The 21,592-nt window shown below is 50.0% G+C and overlaps 1 protein-coding gene across 1 annotated transcript in view; it reads right to left on the bottom strand.

The window, feature by feature from the left end:
- DIP2C (disco interacting protein 2 homolog C) overlaps positions 1-19,640 on the bottom strand; it is a 341,516-nt gene extending 321,876 nt beyond the window's left edge. The window contains exon 1 of the mRNA XM_074324849.1: positions 19,194-19,640. Within this exon, the coding sequence (XP_074180950.1) occupies positions 19,194-19,278 (85 nt within the window). The 5' untranslated portion in view covers positions 19,279-19,640. The remainder of the gene's footprint in view (positions 1-19,193) is intronic.
- Positions 19,641-21,592: the final 1,952 nt, after the last annotated feature.

Below are 21,592 nucleotides of genomic sequence, written 5' to 3'. Positions count from 1 at the left end.
CAGCAGGAGGAACCAGAGAAGGCGAATGTGCGAAGCCAAACATCAAGAGGTCCCTCTCAAGTCGGAAACACCAGATGCCACCGGCACATTCGGCAGCCCAGCCGCCCTGTCTAAAATGAAGCTTCCATCTCGTGTGGCCCTGCTTCACGAAGCTACCGTGAAGGAAATGAAAGACAGAGCTGCAGACAAGAGAAGGAAAGCAGGACAACTTTTAAAACGTGCGTCTGCTTTACGAGGGGCATGAGGATGTTAAAGCTCACAGGAAAGAGCTATAAAGGCACCCAAGCAAACATCCTCCGACGTATGAAGCAAACCACAGCTTCCAGACTCACAAGTCAGGTGTTCCACACATTGCAGGGGAAGTGTCCCGCCCAGGAGCTCCCACGTGCGATTTCTAGGAATCTAATTTCAAACCTCTTCACAGCCAACATGTCACAAAAATACAGTGATCGCAATGCCGCACAGGCGTGCTAACAACACCTATCCAAAAACAGAAGTGGCATTTCACACAAAGCCCTGCAATCAGAAGAGCACAGGCCACACCCCTAAAGTTCTCACAACCTTTTTCTACATTCGTCACCTGTGTCCATATAATAAAGATAATGATCAGTCACAATAATTAAATGATTTGACAGGGATGCCAAGATTCTATTTTCCATGAGGACCTACTGCCGACCGTATCACACAGCTTCTGTGTTTCTCACCCTTGCCCAGCCCCCGCATGGGCCCCCTCACCCTCCAGGGTCTGGTGTGTCCGATGCAGGGTCCGCTCGCTGACCTCCCTGGATCCTCTTCTGCTTTTCATTTGCCGCGTCGCGTGTGTGCACTGAAGCCTGCTTGTAGATTTGACTGCTAACTTGTATTTGCCATTCATTATAACGCAGAGGTGACAAGACGCATGCAGACTGACAAAGGCAGAAGCTGCCTGCAGACACGACGTGCACACAGGGAGCCTCTTGCTCCCCGGGCGGTGCAGGAGCAGGACCATGAGTGCAGGCCACTGCTCATTCACTGCACACATAAGAAGTGGACCTGGACGACTCAGGAGTCACACATCCAACCAGCTCTGCGGCTCTCGGCGGCAGGGGCTCCTCCAAACGGCTGTGCAGTGGGGGGACGCTATCCTCATGCACTTCACCAGGACACATGCTAAGGGTTCGTCATCAGCCATAAACCCGAACCAAAATGCACAGCGTTCCGAAAGCACAGGGCACACTCTGGCTTTAAGTTTCCTTCCAAAGGTTCCTTGTTCTGTGAACTTGGAATAATAGCCGATTCACAAAGCAGATGTGGCAAGGCTGTCCATCCTGGTTCCACTGGTCAGTGCTCTTCCATGGGTGTCGGCCTCTCCTGCCGCCGGTTCTGTGTCATCTGCAGGCATGCTCAGCAGCCACACACCAGCTGTGCCCCCAGGCACCTCCCGGGGGAAGTGACATCACCCTCAGCCTCCAACCTGACTGCTCCCTGCTGTCAGCAGCATGTGCAGCTCTCTTCCAGAAAAGCCTCTTTGGGCTCCCAGGAACCCCACCATCCACATCTTCGCGGAACCCTAAGCGAGCCTCCTGCTCCTGACCGCTTCCTAAACAGCTACAACGCACCTTCCTCTGGCCTCCTGGCTTTGCACCTGTGGCCCGCATCCATGCTGGCTACTCAACCGCACGTCCCCATGGATGGCTCCAAACCCACTCCGTCCAGACAGCTCTGGGCATCGCTCCCAGCTTCCAAGTCACGTCCACAACGAACATGTCCTCCTCGTTTCCAACAGATCTTGGATGCCCAGCCTCAAAGCTGCACCCTCTCTTCCTGCGTCTCCCAAATCCATCACTCGTGTTCTCTCTCTATCTCTCCCTGCCTCCCTCTGTCTGTGTCTGTCTCTCTCTCTCCCACCCCGCAGCACACACACACCCTTCCTTCTCTCTCCGCTTCTCACCTGCCCCCTCAGACCTTCACCACCACCAGGCTTGTGGAACCGAGCTCATCCCAGCCTGTCCTGGCCCCAGCAGGCTGCCCGTCTGGAGCATAGCCTCGATCAGCTCATGACCCCCTCCAGAGACCCTTGTGACTCCCCAGTAACCTGAGAGTGGAGGGAGTCCAGATCCTGGGCTCAGTCGTGTCCACACACATTTCATCCCCACAGAGGTTATAGGCGACACACCTGCGTCCGCTGCTGGGCCCCCAGCCCCTCCTACACACGCTGTGTGGGCCATCCACATACTTTTTACATTTTAATTAAATGTACACTTTTTATAAAAACCAACTATGCTGATGAGAATCGTGACATTGCCAGAAAAAGTCAACTACTGAAAAACCAGAGCTCCCCTCGATCAGCTCCCCTGGCCCCGCCCTGCGGCAGGCTGTCTACACCACGGCCACACCCCTGCACGGCCACCACCTCTCCCTAGCTGCACTGCTCATGACCTTGAAGCAGGTGTGTGCGCCCAAACTGGTTCATGCCGGTTCTACCCGAAGACTTAAGATGATAAAATACGACTCCAAAGAGAGTAGCTGACTCCATGAAAGTAAGTGGAATATGTTGCAAAGACTTGGTATAGGGAAACATTTTTTAAATTTTTTTAATTAAAAAAATTGTCTTCAAATTAGGTGTGGGTAAAGCAATGAAGGTATTATGGGACATAATAATGTCTTAAATATGAGACTCCAAACTCAGACCATCTGTCAAGCATTTCCTTGTTCCCTTTTAGAGCAGTGGAAACTGGCAGTGATGGATGGGACACGGGGTCAAGTGGCCAGAGCCCCCAATCGGAGAAGCGGCGGTGAGAGGACGCCAGCCACGTGCGGAGGGCCACCGCTGCACAGGTGTCACTGAGCCCCGGTTCCTGCTCAGGCCACATCAGTTACCTGCGCACAGCGACTCTGATTCCACCACACGTGGCTCCACCTGTCTAGGAAACTGCTGGGTCTCCCGGACCCAAGAAAATCATCCTAACATTTCTGCCCTGGTGTGTGCTCTCCATTTTTCTTTTCACTTCCCTTTTACTTCGGGTGACTTATACAGTACACGTGCAGGTTCTGTGCTCTAATACTCCATGCTTGTGACCTTGATTTCATTATTAACTTCATTCTATAACCAAAATAACAAAGGGAGGGGGTAAAGAAATAAAACTGCAATCTACAGCAAGATCTGTAACTGTATGAGTCCAATACTAGTGTCACCTAGTTGGGACCCAGAAACTTCACATAGAAACACTAAATGAAATAAGTACAGTATATGAGTTAGTTTTTCCAAAGAAAAATCAAAGACGGAGATATTGGCAGGATTCTGAGTGCTCGCCAACAGAAGGCTTGGAGAGTCATGTTTTTACCCCCACGCTCCAGGCGCACCTGTCAGGTGAAATGCTGCCCATGGACACCACAGCCCAAAGAGGTACCCGACACAGCTCCCTCAGGAGCAGCTTCCACAAAAACCATTGGCCATGAGAACCAGGCAAAATGTAGGAGACGAAAACAAACACAAGAGTTGAGCTTTCCTCATCCAGGACCAAGGCCAGGAATGTGCCACGGGTCTTCCCCGAGACTGGTGCAGGCACCCCTCGGCGTTACCTGCTCCGCAGGTGACTAACTGGGGGGCTTCACAGAGCCTTTCCCCCTCCACAGAGGGTCACCCTCACGGGCCCTGGTGTGGTGCTTGGGCTTTTAAGGGTTCGCAGTCACGGGGGAACACTGGGCCAGTGGGGGCATCGTCTCTGTACACACCAACTGTGGGTCCCTTCTCATCTGCCTTAATGGGGGGCTAGTAAAAGTTCACATAACATAATTCTGAATTTCAGTTGTCTTCAAACTGGCCTTCTAGAAACAATCATCCCTTTAGTACGTCCTGGGAAAGCTGACAATAAAGCACAGGACACCATTATCTCCCTCCAAATGTTGACAAAAGCCAGAGTCAGGACTAAGTCAGAATTTCCTGCCTCCTACTTCTTTTCCACTCTGATACCCTTACACGAAGAAATATATGATTAACTTCATATGAGTGGGAGAAGCCACTGGCTCCCAATGGCTGGCCAGCTGCACTGGAATCGCTTGCAGACACTACCTTAACCCACCCTGTGATTCTGAAGGTGGCCTCGGGGCTGGAAATCAGTTTCCCACATGATTGCAATAAATGACCAGGTTTCTACGTGGCAGGAAAGCACAAACAAGTGGTAAAACAGAGCTAAGGTCCATGTGGTGGCCTGAGTTTGCCCACACCTATTCAAAGTTTCAAGAGCAATGACAGTGGCCACTGAACTGGCTTTCTGCAGATGGCCAGCGGGGAAGTGCCCTGGACTCCACACGCCCTGCTGCCTGGGTTTGAACAGCGGGCTGCACAGGGGGTGGGGGGCCTGCGGAAGGTGCCTTTTGTTAAGATGCAAGGTTAGGCAGGCTCCCCAGGGCACCCCTCCCCCCACACGCATGCCACCCGGGAAGCACTGCTCCCCACACTGGAAGCAGACAATGGGCTCAGGCCCCAGGGGAAAATCCACAAGGAAACATCAGGTGGGAAGAAACACAGATTGGCCTCAATCGTGGGGACAGGACAAGGGAACGGGTCAGTTAGAATAAAAGTGGTAACTTGTGATGACCAACTGTTGTCTTGTTTCATTTGCCAACATTTGCATTGTTATTTCAGAAGATTTTATACTGTAAATCATCCTTTTCATTCTATGGAACGCAAAAGCTCTTTGTTTAAGAAAACGTATGGAAACTTGTCAAGGGAAGGGACGATGTGCTCAACACTAATCTCGCCCAAAGAAAGACTCCAGTGACAGCGGTCGGTGCCTTCTAAGCACAGTCGAACTTCCTGCTTACAAAAGTGGGATTATAACACCCCGTGCTCTGCAATAAGCAAGCTTCTCAGGAACAGTGCTGTCTGATTATCAGTCATGTGGGAAAAAGTGAGGTCACTGCTGTGTGAGGAAGGTGACTAACACTTGAGCTGGGACCCACTTGAATTGGTCTCAGAGGGTAAATACCCCAGGCAGTTAGGAGACAGGCTGCAGCGTGGAGCAGAGCCTGAGGGAAGGTGAGCCTGTGGGGTGGGCACGACTGGTGCAGAGAAGATGGGGGCTCCTGGCAAAGAGGTGCAGGATGGATGGGAACAGGAGGAGGAGGGGGCGGGGAGCCAGGGGCCCACCAGGAGGCTGCTGGTCACCCGTTCAGTCTTCCTCTCACACTCGGGAACAAGGCAAAAGTCTACGCCACTTGCTGCCCTTTTGCATTTTATAGACTCGGAAATATTTGTCTGTCAAGTATTACTAAGCTAAATGGCTCACCTATGTGGCCACATTAACCCTGTATGTCGCTGCACTGCTGGGCCTTCACTCACCAGGGACCCCTCGACCACCCTACCTGGAAGGCTGCCCTGCCACTCACTCTGCTAACAATACAGCAAATCAACAGCAATGCCAGGAAAATACTCGTTCTTTCCCAGCACAGGGGAACCTAAAACGTAGGTGTACACGTCCTAACTAGAAGCAGACACACAAAGGGTGTTGTGTTCTCTGACCATAAGAACAGGTCTTTCTTTCACAGCTTAGGGAACTGACGGTGCTCGCCTGCCGCTCCCAGGGTCACAGCGGCAGAGTTGCTGGGGAGTCTTCCCTAGAGGGTGTCCAGGGCACCAGAACCCTCCACCTCTCACTGCCAGCAGGGGTGAAGCCGCCGGGGTGAGAGCATCCCACCTGCGCGGGAGCTTCCACTTCCCGCTAACCCCACAGTGGGCTGAGGGGGAAGACCGGAAGCAGAAAGAAAAGGAAACTAGTCAGAAGGTAACAGGCTCTGAGGCCTGAGGGGTGGGGGCGGCCCCCAGGGAGGCAGAGCTTAGAGCTGGGCCTGGGGGTGCACGTCACCCCCACACCACACCCTGCTGCTTCCTGACCTCCAGAGGGCTCAGTGCACCAAGACGGGGGAGGGCAGTGTGGACCCCACTGCATACTCACATTTACACCACACACGGCACACACTCACATGGCACACACAGTGCATATACTCACACACACACACACACACACACACACAGAAAACCTGAAGAGCTCTGCTTGCTTGTGGTTCCCTCTTCAGCCCATACCCGCACCTGGGGGTGCTGGCAAGGAGCCAAGTGTGCTGGACCAACAGGGGAGACTGCTGCCTGGCGCTGCCATCGACAGGTGCCCTTCGACAAATCGCCTCACCTCCCACTTCCATACACTTGCTCAGAAAGTGGGAAGGTCAAATAAGGTCGCCTCCAAGGTTAGGGCCTCATACTCAGAGTCTAATTTTCTTCTCAAAATCAGAGTGTGGAAAGTCACACATCACCCCTACACAGTCACTCCACTGGACAGGAGGGGCACTGAGGTGAAAGCAAAGGACAATCACCGATATGTGCCTCTGAAAACCAGGGAAGGCCCAGATGCCTGGTGCCCCATGCCCCACCCCAAACCTGCCGGGCTGAAGGACAGGGTCAGGATGCCTCACCCAGAACACAGGCGCCCGCAGACAGCACTGGCCAGACACTGAGTGAGGCGCCACAGCTGGTGCGGCTGGCCTCCGCCCCTCCGCAAAGGTGGGGACCCTGGCCTCCAACCACAGCCCGGCCCCTGCAGCCCCCAGAGGCTCCTCCCCTGAACTCAGAACTCTGCTTGCTGAGGCCACTCATCCCACATTCCACATGGACTCGATTAGCTGTCTTTTCCATCAGCACTGAACTTCCCCACAGCCTTCATCCCATCTCCTTCTGGATTATAAAAACGTCTGTCACCACTCCCGTGGACTGGAATACAGAGCTTCACTCAAAAAACTGATGAAATAAATGCTTAAGGAAAGAAGACAGTCCAAAAGCTTTCAGACAGCAAAAGCAACCTCTGCGTACGTCTGGAATTACACAGAATTGTACTGATTCTATTTGAGGAGAAGTTTGCACACACACTTCCCCCTGTGCACACAGCACCACTTACACGGCACCTCTGCTTGTTAATACTATTACGTAGTAAACAACAAACAGTATGGACAACCTATTCAATTTACATCTCCAGAGAGCATTTATATTGCTAAAGTAGTTTACCTCCTTAAAATTAGCAAATGTCTCCTTTAGGAAGCGCAGAAATTCTTAACAAAAAACAATATAGCACAGCCTTCAAGGTCTGACAAAGCCAGCCGCTTCTGTCAGAAGGGCCTCCACACCCAAAGCTAACATGTTCCAGTTTTCAGCTGCTATTCAGATGAAAGCACCTTTGTGCTCTGCCCGTGACTTGTAGTAACACTGCCCATAGTATGCCATACCGCATGCCCTCCCACATGAGGTGCCCCCAAAGGCCAGGGTCCTCAGGGTCACTAATCACGGTAACAAAACACAGTCCACGCTCAAATGCTAGGGAAGGGTGCCCACGCGGCAGCGTGACTTACAGAGCTCTGTGTAACCACTATGCACACGGCCAGTGTTGAAACAGGCGTCAGCTGGTGGAGTCCTCGATGAGACACAGAAAGGTTAACCAAAACCCCCTGGGAAAGAGGTGAAAACTGTCCACAGACAGTCCACAAAACAGGTGACACCTGGGCAACTGAAATTTGTTTAGAGCGGTCTCATTCAAAAGAAAAGCTCCTTCCCACAGGGTATGGGAAGGTCACAGGCAGGACCCCCACACACACACCAGGTACTAAGGGCCTCTGAGTCACAAAGACAAAACAGAATAAAAGATGGAGAGGAAGGAAAGAACACGGGAGAAACAGTGACCGAAGAAGGATCTTATAATTTAGAACAAAGTGGAAAATGTAAATGAAATACGTGACCATGGCTAGCATCTCATAAAAACCAAGAGTTTGGTCTAAGTTACAAGTAACATTAATGCTTTCATCTGAGCCTACAATCGATCTTCTGGAAACGCTCTATATTAGGAGGATAAATCAAAAAATAAAATTAATTCACAATGCAGTGTAATGATTCAGTCATGGGAAACCAAATTAATATAATCCACTGAAAATCAAATTGTATCTTTTTAGAAGTAGGTTATTATGCAGTCAGAGGGCAGCTTTAGATTTAAAATACTTAAGCTGGCAAAGGACTTTGTTTCCGTTAATCCTGATAACTGTGGCCCTGGCGAGGCCAGGACTGAGTGGCTTTCTCAGCTGATGTGATCTGAAGACAGCATTAATATTCCATGTTTTCTGTGGAAGCGAGTTGTGTGACTTCCAGTATTGCTCCACTTTTTCAACAAAGCCCACGGTAAATGCAGAGCATACAAAACCATCTTCGTTCTGGGATTCATGTATTTAATGCAACAGAAAAGTCCTCGGGTTCCCGATGCTAGAACTCATCTTTATCTGACTGAGGAAGTGGGAGCTGCACGTCCAAAACCCATACACAAAAGGCCCAGATTATAGGAAGATGCATCTCACACACATGAGCATGCACACACACACACACACACACACACACACTCACACACGGATAATTACCATCTTGGATACATGGATTCAAAAATCTGGCACAAACGGGAATAATCACGGAATAGGGAAGGTGCAGACTGGTGAGAATATTCTAGACACAGTATCCCATGATGGCCATGTCACACAAAAATCTTATCCATGTTACACACAGTCGTTCCTGTCAACTTTACCCAGATTAAGATTTTTTTATTTACTTAAAGGAAAGGAAACTATCAGATTTGTCCTAACAAGATCCCCTAATCACTAGATTATTCTCACAATTATGAGTAATCACTAAATATCTTCCTCTCAAGGATCTAAAAATTAAAATAGGACCACAAAACAAAGCAACAATCCCAACTTTATTAAGCAGACCATAGTTATGAAAATAAAGTATCTTATTTGATACTGCAAGCCCCTAAAATGTCCTTCACAGAACTGCGTACAGGCACCTCGGGGACACTGCAGGGTGGCCCCCACCACGCAGCAAAGTGAGCAGAAATCTTCCTACTGCTGGAGGGTCCTGCCTTCCATTTGAAAAAATACGATATCTGTGAGACAATAAAACGAGGTTGCCTGTACCGTAATGGCTGGTAATCAATTTGACTGTTATATCAGGTGGAAAAAATATATTATTTAGGATACAGGAAATAGGTAAAAAAAAAAAAAAAGAAAGAAAGAAAGAAAAGAAAAATTACATATACCATGAAACTTGGCATCTCTTAAAAAATTCTGTATCCCGTTTTGATCTGCCTAACTTACTGCACAAGGGTGGGTCACGTGTCGGGAAAGCCGTCACCTGAAAAGCAGGTGGCAGCAGTGTCAGAAAGAGCCCAAGTGAAAGCAGATGGATGACTGGACCCAGCGCTCGCCCCGTGGCCTGGGCCAGCTCTCGGAACACTTTGCTTCTTCTGTGAGACAAATGTCATTTTGCTCGGGTCATAAGTGCTAAAAGGTAATACATGTAATACGCCAACGGCGTCGCGGCCCACGCAGTGGGTCTCAGTGAGTGGTGACCGCAACATGTTGGAGCCTCCTCCAACATGGACGACGACAGACTTTGTTCACAGCAAAACAGTCGTCTATTTGAAACATCTGATTTAAAGGTGAATGTTAGCACCATCCATTCCCATGGAAACGACGCCAGTTCTCTGAGAACCAGAGGGGAGCATGGGTCACGTGCATTAGATGTGGGCCCGTCCCTGCACCTGGATGCGAGTAAAAGCACCCCTGTCCAACTGACTGCCCCTGAGTGATGGGTGGCTGCTTAAACACAAGGGTCATTGTCCTGGTCAGGGACAGGGAAGCTTTGACAAAGGTCATTCTTTTCTGATAGAGACGCTAATGAGGTTATTCTTGGAATCTCAATTAGAATATTTTTCCCAGAAAGAACACAACCAAGAATTATCAGCACTGCCTCTTGACCAAGATAAGTACGATTTCTGATAAAACCAGATCCAGCCTCTTGACTGGAGAGGATGCAGCCCAGAAAAGTTACCCCAAGGGGCTGCATTTCTTTATCTTCCACAAGAAACACAGGAAATTCTCAGGCACAGAAATTCCGTGTTTCCCCGAAAATAAGACCTAGCCGGACCATCAGCTCTAATGCATATTTTGGAGCAAAAATAAATATAAGACCTGATATTATATATTGTATGACATTATATTATATATTATATTATATTATATTATATTATATTATATTATATTATATTATATTATATTATGTGATGTAAGACCCGGTCTTATATAAGACCCAGTATTATATTGTATTATATTATATTATGTTATATTATATTATGTTATATTATATTATATTATATAGTACATTATATGATATAATACTGGGTCTTATAATAATTTTTGCTCCAGAAGACACATTAGAGTTGATGGTCTGGCTAGGTCTTATTTTTGGGGAAACACAGTACAAGGCAGCATGCAATTATAAGGTTTATTTTATATATTTGTTTCAGGAAATGCTAGTGTTCCAAATATTGCTCCCCATTCCACATTCTTTCAAGAATCAATCAGTTATCACAGCTGCCCTAGGATCCCATTGATAGTCAGCCCTGGGAGCTTCTCAACCAGATCTTGAACGGCAGGGCCACCCAAGGACCACTCCACCCCCGCCATCCTCTGCCCACCTTCCTTCCCCGAGGCCTGAGGCCTCGGCCTCACTCTCCTGCCCGCACAGAGAGAGAACAGAGCATGGCACTTTCTGAAAGCCCCTGCTTATTTACACACTTTCTATCAAAGGTGGATTTCATCCAAAATCCTATGTGTGTCAAACACTGAACAAGTCATCAAGGAAGCAAGACAAATCAAGGCTACTTCCTGCCCTGTGTCCTCATAACAGGGAATTTAAAATACCAACAGGCAAAAATCCCTCACTAGTATGAGATCTGAACAGTAATGCATCACCATCTACAGAACTGACAAAAACGAATTTTACTTCCTTTCCACATTAATTTGTGTACAAGGAACTAGTGAAAAAGTCTCAATGTCTGGACTCTGATTCTAGCAGCAAAATAACCCCAAGCACTATTTCTCACTTGGCCATGTAAACCTCATGGTCCATGGGAGAGGGCCAGGCAACAGGAGATAAAGGCAAAATGAAACAATAAACCAACCAGACATAGCAGATGTACTTTTACCGAATTGACACAGCTCTGCAACCCAACCCAGGGCAAGAGGGAACATTACAATGTATATTAGAGACACTAGTAACAAAATTTCAACCCTGGTAAATGGATACCTTATTTCCTTAGGTGTATATTAATGACTTCAGTTTAATGGAATCATGCCCTGTATTAAATAACTCCTTAAAGATTACTTTGTATTACTACATCTCAGCAGCTTTTAAGCATCCATTATATTTGCCCAAATAAATAAGATGTTTTCAAAGACTGATAATGCTCACTTAAGAATCTAGCATGTTACTCTTAGATAGTTATTATACGTAATTGAAGCCATAACTTCTGCGAACCATTAAGTTCACATGGGGGTGGGGCTTAAAAAACTCTCTCTTGCTTTTATTTTAAGAGCAGCAGCTGATGAGAGTCGATAAGGAGAAGATCCCACTGACACTCACAAACCCAGCGGTGCCCAACCCAAGAGACTGCAGGGGTCGTAAGGATAGAGCCCCAGCACGTCCCAGGTGTTTGGCGAGCGGGGCACAGGCCTCAGGTCACATGGCCAGAGCAAGCCCCTGCCCGTATGGCGGACAGGCTCTGCGCAGGGCATGGCCTGGCCTCTCAGAACTGTCCCGGCTTGCGTCATCCCACCTGTAGAGCCCATCAGCCAGCGTCCATGTGCACACATCACCAGACATGGGGACATGACAAGAAGGGGTGTCAGCTTGGCCTCTCCCCACACACACTGATGGCTGAGGACCACGCACATCCAGAAGAAGACATTCCAGAGTCACAGCCAGTGGACTTCTGCACTTCATTGTCAGTTAGCATTCAGAGGAGGGGACACTGCAGAAGACATGGGGCAGCTTCTCCAGCAAACTTGGAAACAACTCTGCTAGGAGGTTCAAACGCAGTCCTGAGGTATGCTGGGACTAAGGCCTATACAGGATGTCCTGCCCAGATATGCCAATCCTTCCCAAACTTTCCTCTTGAAAGCGGATAGGAGCTAAAAAGAGGGGCTTCCATTGACTCAAAGGCACCACCAGGAAGAAACAAGTTTTGTCTTAAAAATAAACAAAAAGGTGCCAGGGCTGTGAAAGCCTCCCAGTATGCAGTAAGTGGTCAGGTAAGCCTAAGTAAAAGTGCTCCCCACACCCTGCCTGCACCTTGAGGGGCTCCTCCTCCCACTTCCTTTCTCCTCGGGCAGCTCCTACAGTCACTGTAACCCCAAATCACCCGCATAACCGGGGGCAAGGGGAACACCAGGAGTAGGAAGTAAGGGAGCTAACCCAGCACCTGGGAGGGAAAGAGCGGAAGTGGGTGTTAACCAAGGCACGCACTGTGACATTCAGGACTACCTGACAGCTGAGGAAACTGAGGTCGGAGGGACGAGCGAGCTCAAGACGACGCGATGCGGTGAGTGGCGGGACCAGCAGAGCCCTGACACACTGTCGGATGTATGAAAAGCAGGAAGAGGGCTTCTCAATGGATCAGACCTTCGGCCCAGAGAAATCTCAAGACCCTCCCGTGAATCCCAGCAAATAGGAATTAGAAAAAGACCCAAAGAGAAGCACAGAAGAAGGTGGCCCACAAGCTGAAAATGTCCTTTGGTACTTAAAATCCCCAGGCACTAAACTCCAGGCCCCTCAAGCTGACGGCTCCTAAGTGAACCTGTCCTTCCTGAAGCACTTAGCCACCTACCTAAAAGATTTCATCCGTTCCTCTCCCCTGACAGTACCAGGCTTTGCCACTGCTTAGAACACCTGACACCCTTATAGGACGCCTCCTAAGCTACACGTGGTCAGCATCCGGGTAACCGGACACGCCCAGCACCAGCCCTGCTCTAACTGCAACGTAACAGAGCAGCTCTGTTCTACTGATAAAGATGGCCAATGCTTCCAGTAAGGCTCAGACACTAGTCTACAGTTCCATTCTCATCGCAGGTAAACTGGCCTGCAAATCTATTTTGCACAGGAAGCACGCCTTGATGTGTCCTCAGGAGACGGTCAAGGTGGGGCCATGCCATCTTCATCTTTATGGGAAGTGAATTCAAGCTTGGTGACAAAGAGGACTGGAGACTATGCAAGGATTCAAAGTAGATTCTTCTGTTTTTCCTGAGAGTGACAAAGTCAAGGAACCAGGCTCCTTGTCCAGGCGAGGGAGTGGCTGCAGCAAATCCACAAACGCCTCTGGGGAATGTCAGACAGTTCACCGACCCAGGGCCTCTCCTCTCCCTAAAGTTTTATCTGTTTTATTAGCTCTTGGCACATGGCAAGCAACAGTCGTGAGACGCCTGGTCTGAATGCAAGCAGAATCACTCCTGTGACTTTAAGTCAAGTTTCTCTCTGCGCAGGACTGAGTGTCTAGAAGACAAGTCAGATGGGGAGGCCTCCCTCCCTCCTGTGGTCGTCAATCTTTTCATTAGGACACGGGAACAGTTCCAACCTAATAAGCAAAGAAAGGTTTAAAACAGCAGCCCTCAAGGAAAAGGTCTGTTTTGCCTACTACCGTGTTTCCCGAAAATAAGACCAATCCTGAAAATAAGCCCTAGCATGATTTTTAATAAGACATTCCCTGAAAATAAGTCCCAATGCGTCTTTTGGAGCAAAACTTAATATAAGACCCGATCTTATTTTCAGGGAAACACGGTACCTACCAGTCAGAGGCCACCATTCCTCACCAGCTTGGACAGTTTTCATCCCTGATTCTTCGTACCTGCTGTACAAAGCACCTGAGTAAAGTACTCTCTCAATGTGTAGCTCACACAGTACAGGGAGCCCATTTTCTTACACAAGATAGCAACCAAATTTTCAAAAAGTAGAATTCAAAACAGAATCCAACAGAACTCAAAAAAACTAAATAGCAACCCCTCCCCCCCCCCAAAAAAAAAGACTACTCGTAATTTTGACCTTGACAACTCAGCATCTTCACATTCTCCCACTTCATTTGCCTCAAGGGCTTATTAAAATGAATAACCCAAGGGTCCTGAAGAGAAAAGGGCAGTATCCATGTTCTCAGAGGGCAGGAACCCCGTTCCTTGTCACACTGGTCCTGTACCCCACCCCATACCGGCTGGGACCCCCAGTTTGCCTCTCCTCTCTGACAGCCCTATTTGTTGTCATCAGGAACAAATGGGTATGATTACTTAAGGTTTTGCCCGTCCTAGCACAAAGAACAGAGAGCAGTGCCAACAACCGTAGGTCACCTTTGTACGGCACACAAATCACAAAAGACGGAAAAGGTCGGCAAGCTTGAAAGTAGAGGTGTGCAGAGAGACTGGAGGGTAGCAAGAGCCCAAACCTGAGAAGCAGCTGGAAACCCATCACGTCACCGAGGTGCCGTTCATGTTCATCCATTGAAATGTCCCCTATTCCCAGGACAAATACTGATGTGCAAAACCAAATTGAGTCACTGCAACCAAGGGTTTGTTGTTGTTTTTTAAGGTGCCTGAATAATTCTGAGAAGAACTAGAAATGAACTTAATAATACAACTAAGATTTGGACCAGTGAGTCAGTCCACACACATGACATCCAAACGAAGATGAGTGACATACTCTCTGCAATTCAGAAGATGGTACAACTCACCACTAAATCACTGCTTTAAAAAAAAAATCAGCTCTAAAAAGAGACAACCATTTGGAAAAGGCTGGGGCAGGAAGACAAGTGACTCACAGCATCCAGCAGCTTGTAGCCTGAAACCATAACAAGAATATAAAACCCGTGGGCCCGGCTCAAACAAAATAGAGTCGTTCCGGCTCTAACCTCATGAAGTACAGCCCTAAGCACGACGAGAGCATTGCAAATACATATCTGTGAGCATTTGGCACAATCTTACGGATCTGTGCCTTTAACGCGTGTGTTTACTTTCCTAGCTTCCTGGCTAACTTTGACATCTTATTTATTCATCAAGAAAAGAACATTAAATGTAACAATTTTCATAACTCTGAAAAGCTCTCAGAATTCAAGTCCACACATTTCAAATCCTACATATGTCAATTATATATACATATGCCATTATATATATACACATATATATTTATATATATATATATATATATAATATATATATATGTTTGTGGGGTTTTTTTGAACACTGGTAACAACATTTTAGGTGTCGTGCCCGTATTCCGTGTCATTTGCCAGGATGCTCACAGCTCTGTGTGACAACTTTGAGAAGGATGGTACAAAGTCGGCAAATTTCAGGGCCGATGCTGCAGTCTGATTGCAGCTGCATGGCTCGGAGCACTACAGGGAGGACCTGGCTGAACCTGCTGAGCACTCTCCATCCTCGTCCGTCCCCCCCCAGACAACCAATTATCAATGAGACTCTGGAAGGAAATACTGTTTCACACATTTGTCTCCAGAGTCAACTGTTTCCTTTCAGGAGGAGAATGTACGCATAGTTGGGGTGGCTCTGTCTCTCTTACTGACTTTGGAAGGTGGGCCTAAGCTTTAAGCTCTGGGAGACCTGTTAGCTGTGTAACAACCGGGACCTCCAAGAAAAGCATGGGGGCTGGAAAGGAGGTGAGGGCCAGAACATGAGTTTAGAGCTAAGTGTGTTGGTTATCTGGTACCCAAGAGCCCTGAAAATGCCATCCCCCAAAGTTATAAGCCTTCCAAGGCAATCTCTCTAAGATTCTATCCTTTGGTGACCGGAATGTGCAAGACGCTTGTGGACTAGTCATCTGCAGTGAAAAAAGCAATTATCAGTTCCTTGGCCAACGCAAAGGGCTGATGTTTAAATTAGCATTCACCTTCTTCCACAAGCAGTGCCATACTTGCTAAGATGTTCAGCTGGACCATGTGATGGAACGTAACTGATACTTGGAGTAATCTGGTGTATTAGCAAAACAGAGCCTCGACTAAGTAATTCCCAGAAGTTAGGAAGTGAGCAGGCAGGCACACTGCTAACAATGGGTAAAGGATGGCATATGCTTTTTAAAAGCCATCTCTTCTGCAAACACCTGTGAACTTTCACAGGCTATAATATCACAAGGCAATTTCCCTAAGTTCTACCACAGTCAGAATCCAGCCACTCCTGAAAGGGTGGGGAGAGTGCCTGCTGTAGTTGCAAATCAGGTGTGTACACAGCCCCAGAAACAAGCATCAGTTCACAGAGAAACTTACTGCTCAATTTCAAACAACAAATTAATTTTGCGTGAGTCTGTCTTAACTGAGTAGTTTTCTGTTTCCTTTCTACTTTGCTTGGCATTTCCATTTAAAATGTTTCCTTAAGCCAAACAGTGTTTATTCACTTATTAATAAAATTATTTGAGGGCCGTCTTAAAGCCAAAAAGAAAGACGCACAATTCCAAAAGGCAAGCATGTAGGTGAGAGAAGGGAAGAAAAGCAGTCTAGGAAAAGGAGTGTGGGCCACTCCACCTGGTATCCTGCAGCAGCCAGCTCACCGGCTGGCTCCCTGCCCGTCTAACATGCATTCCCAAGTATTTAAGCAGACCCACAACCCCTGGCCCGCCACCAACCCTGGTGCTGCCCGTCCCCATGGGAGGGGCCCTCTGCCACATTTCCCCAGAATACTCCATTCTCTGCTGACACGGCTGTTGTAGGGGAGAGAAGCTAACTTTCCCCGGAGAGGGGAGCGCTAGGTAGTAACTGTCAATGGAAAGAAGCACAGAGGCAACCAGCAGAGCAGAGAAGTGAAACCGGAGTTCTGCAGACAATGGCCCAATAAAATAAGACAATATTAGCACCTATGCCAACACCCAGCAGACAGTGCAAACCAAAACGGGGCCACTACCCACAAATCCAGATACGCAACCGGCAATGGCTGGCAGGCAGCATAGGAACTCGCACAGAAGAGGCCACTCTGTTTTTTCAGTCTGTAGTATGTGCATAAAATGGAATTGTTTTTCCATTCTCATCTGTAGGAACTCAGCACTAGAAATTCCACATAGGTTTCCACAATATTTCCGGACATCTCCATAAAACGATGAAGGCTAATTTAAAGACTCCTCTCCCTGTGAATCCTGATTGAAGAGAAAATGTGAAAGCAATATACTTAAATAATTCAGCATTGAGAGTGGTTTTAACTTTTTGCTTTGAAAGTGGGTGTGCTGGTGGATTTCGATAAGTTCAAAATGTAAAGAGACATGGAGATTTCTAATCCTACTGTTCTTTGGTTTCTCTTAGGCAACGCTGGAAAACAATGGTTCATCTAACTTAAGCCAGTAAAACTACTCTATGTGGTTATAAGACCTGAAATTCCGTATGACCTTAAAAACTGACTCCATCAACGCAGCCTAGACAAAGCAAGTCAAAGGAGACACAGCCAGTGGGGGGGGGGGGGGGGCAGGGGGCATGGCAGGGCTGAGGCTGGGCCAACAACCCTCCTGATCATTCTTCTATTTTCCCATGTTCAGGCCAGGTCTAGCAAGGTTTATGGAGAAAGAAAACAATAATGTGCTTTCTGCACGCAAACACACACCCCTCTCCCTGCCCAGACACTTGGTAAGAAACTCATTCCGCCCTTTTCAAAATCTGTACGACACAAGGTGTTCTCAGAGAATAGGGTTGAGCGCACGTTGATCTAAAGTGGTTTAGCCATCCACTGGGCAGCAGAAACATAGTACTCACCCTCCAAGAGCCACAGCTGGTGACAGGTGAGTGTCATCTAACAGGTGAGCGCGCCCCAAGTATGCATTCAGAAGTGACCAGAAGCGACGCTCCCAGCGCAGCAAGGGGCCAGGACACATGTTCTGAGCATTATCCAATCCCCAGGCTGGAGGGGCAGGTGAGCCATTCCATGGAGTTCAGGTGACTCCCGCTTTGCCAACACTGATGGGGTGCTGACACTTGACCTGAGTCTGACGCTGACACAGCAGGAGCACTTTTTGGGAGACCATACAACAGTAGTGCCCACAAGAAACACGCTCCAAGGGCTGGTCAGTGTGGGAGACATCCCCTCTGCACACCGACACACTCAAAGAACTTGGCAGGTCTGCTAACAGACTTCACCCTGCCAGCGCGCTGTCCACAGCGCTCACTTTAGCACCAACGCAAATCTAAGTGTTGGGGGGAAGAAGGGGGGGAAGGATGCTGCACCCTGTATGTCCTGCCTCTGGGCCCTCACGTCTTCGGCCAGGGGAGCAGTATCTGCTCAGCCCCTCCTCCTGCTACCCGGCTGTTTAACATTACAGAACACGGAGGCCCTGCAGAGCCCAACATGAAACAAGGAAACCATCCATGGACATGTGAAAAGGCAGCTAACACCACACACACCACAGCACCCACGTTTATTCCCTTCTGCACCCTGCAAGCATTAAAAAGGAAAACATAAAGTCAGTATGGGCTCCTCCCTGCTGATGAAATTGGCACGAATGAATTTACTTCCTGGCTGCTGGCCCTCCCAAAACCGTTACACACACACACACATACACACACACACACACAAGTTTACCACGCTGCACTGCTCCAAGTAGAAATCTGAGACCAGCCAGCCCATCCCCACCCTACCACAGCACGTTAGTGGCCTTTCCGGGGTGAGCCTGGTGAACACTAAATATATATTAAACATTAGCATTTTGGAACTTCCGTGGCTTTTCTTTAAAGACATAGCAAAACACGATCTAAACTTATGACAGTTGAGCACATGACCCCATCATTACGAGCAAATAAGAAACCGTACATAACACTCCATGAAATCACGGTGGCAAATCTGTCACCAATTCCAAATACGAACCGGGGAGCGTGAGGCACGCACGGCACCTGGCCCGAGGGAGGTTTGCGTCTCCCCACCCTTCGCATCACAACACACACGAACAATAGTAGCACCACCTTCCCCAGCAGGACAGGCCGTTTGAAAGCCAGGATGCCTGGCACATCGAGGATCAAACCCTTAAGTCCAAGGACAAGTTTCGCATTAGTACAAGGCCAGGGCACCGCAGGCCAAGCGCCGCGGAGACGTCCCCAGCCTGGGCCGCGGGGACAGCGCGCGGACGCGCACAAGGACACGGGCCCGCCAGGCCGGCCGCTCCACCCCGTGCCCCAGGCCCCGCCGCAGCGCAGCCGGGCGGCGACACGCAGCGGCCCGGGCGGGGGCTGCGACATGCACCGCAGGGGCCCCACGCCCTGGGGACCCCGCGCCCGCCCGCCCCGCAGCGGCCTCCCAGCGACAGCTCGGCGCGGCCCGGCCGGGCCTGTTACCTTCCGACAGCTCCAGCTCCAGCTCCGCCAACCGGGCCCGCACCTCCAGTGGCAGCGCCATACCCTCCAGACTGCGGTCCGCCATCGCGCCGCGCCCGCCTCTTTGTTCCAGGCCGCGGCTCCGCCGCTCCTGCGCCCCGAACCCGCACCGAGCGGCGGCAACCGGCGGGCAGCGCTCCTCCTCCGGCGCCTCCTCCGCGCGGCCCCGCAGGGCGGCCTCGCGCCCGCGCCCCGCGCGCCCCCGGCCCGGCGCGGTCCCGCCGCTGCTCTGCTGCTCCGCCGGGTGGTCCCCGGTGAGCGCGGCGACGAGGGCGCGAACAGGGCGGGGGTTGCGGACGGGGGCGCGCACCGGGGACGGGGGTGGGAGTTCTGGGGCGCAGTGAGAGGGGCGCGCCTGCAGCTGGGGCGCACACCAGGACGGAGGCTATGGGTCGTGGGCTTGCGGGCTGCGCTGGGGGTGGCGGAGGCTGTGTGGTGCGGAGGCTCGCGCCAGGGCGGGGATACGGGGCCCGCGCAGTGCGCGCGCCCACGGCGCGCACCGGCCCAGCGGGCCCGCCCCGCCCCGCCCCGCCCAGTCCTCGCCTCCCTCTGGCTTAAGGCAAAAAATACCTGCTGGAGCCCTGGCTTAACGCAGAGGTTGAAACTTAAAATATTGTGGGTCTTCAAGGGCTGAATTTTTTTTTCTTAATAGTTTCTTTTTTGGGGGAAAGGTAAAAAGACAGCGTGGGCGTGGAGCGAGTACCCGGCTGGAAGTTCCTAACTCTAGATCTAGAACCCGCCAGCCGCACTGTGCCTTTTGGCTAACCAATGCATCTGCCTGGGCTTGTCCCCAACCCGCGAAAAGGAAGCTGGAGGAGAGGTGGGGTCACCCACTGTCCACTTCCACATCATCCTGAAAGGCCGTGGCCAGATCACACACGGCCCCAGCACCCACCTTCAGCTGGCTTGGGGGCGCCTGTGGTCCTTAGCAGATCCTCTCCCCCTTCCCCGCCCCCCCACCCCCGCACTCTCTCCATGACCGCCCAGGAGTCCATCCCTTTTCTCGTCCACGCCTGTGCATCCTTCCCTGAGTTACCAGCGTCACCTCCAGGGTAATTAACAGATCTGTGCCTCCAGGCCTGCCTGACCGTTTGGGGGAGGCTATCTCACGCCTCCGACTGTCCAACTAAATAATCTCAGCTAGACACCCTTATACTCCGAACTCACACGCCCAAGATTCAGCCAGCGTCTTCTCATGACTTCTAACACCTTCCACCATTTTCCAAATTGTCCAGGCCGTAGAGTCGCCAGACTTTTGTCTTCTTTGGTCTTGCCAGTCCTCTCCAGGCTGTGACACAGCCTCCGTCATCTGACCTCATTTTCATTCCTGTAACCACTCTGTCAAGTTCGACCACTGCCAGGCGCCTGGCTCATTCCCACGGCCTCCTGGTCAGCTCCCCACCACCGCTACTTGACCCTGTGGAGAGCCGCTGGCTCCCAGAAGCGCAGGGGTATTCTTCCCCGTTCCAAAGCAGGCAGGCACTGCCTTGCCTCCTGACTGCACTCCAGCTTCTTAGCTGGAGACACCGGCGCTCCGCAGCAGGGCTCCACCTGCAGTCCCACACATTTCCACCGGCTCTGGCTCTGGAGACCTGCAGCACCTTCGTTCTGGGCGCCCACACCCCACATCCACCCCTAAAGGCAAATCCGCAGAGATCCACCCCATACCACGCTCCCAACTGCTCACTGCTCGTCTCGGCTGATCTTAGGTTGTTCTCATCCACCCCGGTGTAAGCTCCTGAGGACAGAGACCCGGCCTTCTTCAGCTTTGCTTCCCAGTAACTTGATGGTGGTGACAACACAGAGTTGTCAGCATTTCTCAGTCAGATCTTTTTGGCGGGGACTAATGAGAGAGAAGTGGGCAACGGACAGTGACGAGCTTAGAAAAGATGAACCCCAAATGCCTGGGCTTTCTGTTCTGTGGACATAAAGCCAATGGACACTGGTACCCCTCCTTTCATGATGAACAGAACTGCGGTGTAGGGAGCCCTACAGAAGACCTGGCCCAGCCCTTCAGGCCACAGATGAAAGGCCTTAGAGAAATAAAATGCAGCAGAAGCAGGATTCAAGCCCCAGTTTGCAGGACAAGTCCCTGGGCTCGTGTCACTACGGCAGTCGGACTGCATTGCCACATGGAAAGAGGTATCATCACTCTAGGGCAGGCTGAAGCCAAATTAAAAATCTGTATTCAGTTTATAATGCACAGCGAGTCTTGGTCGTTTACATACTGTGCTATGACTAAGGTTGAGTCCCAAGAAGACTGACTACTCCTTTGCATTAAACACATCGATAGTACTGAGATTCTGAGCTGACCGTTCTTCACTTCAGCAGGCCTTTGTGTAAGTACAAAGTGCACATAC

Source organism: Rhinolophus sinicus, linkage group LG02, assembly GCF_036562045.2.
Source record: "Rhinolophus sinicus isolate RSC01 linkage group LG02, ASM3656204v1, whole genome shotgun sequence".
In the NCBI taxonomy this organism is placed as follows: domain Eukaryota; kingdom Metazoa; phylum Chordata; class Mammalia; order Chiroptera; family Rhinolophidae; genus Rhinolophus; species Rhinolophus sinicus.
Note: the sequence above shows the minus strand (reverse complement) of the source record. Positions and strands in the feature narration are given on the sequence as shown.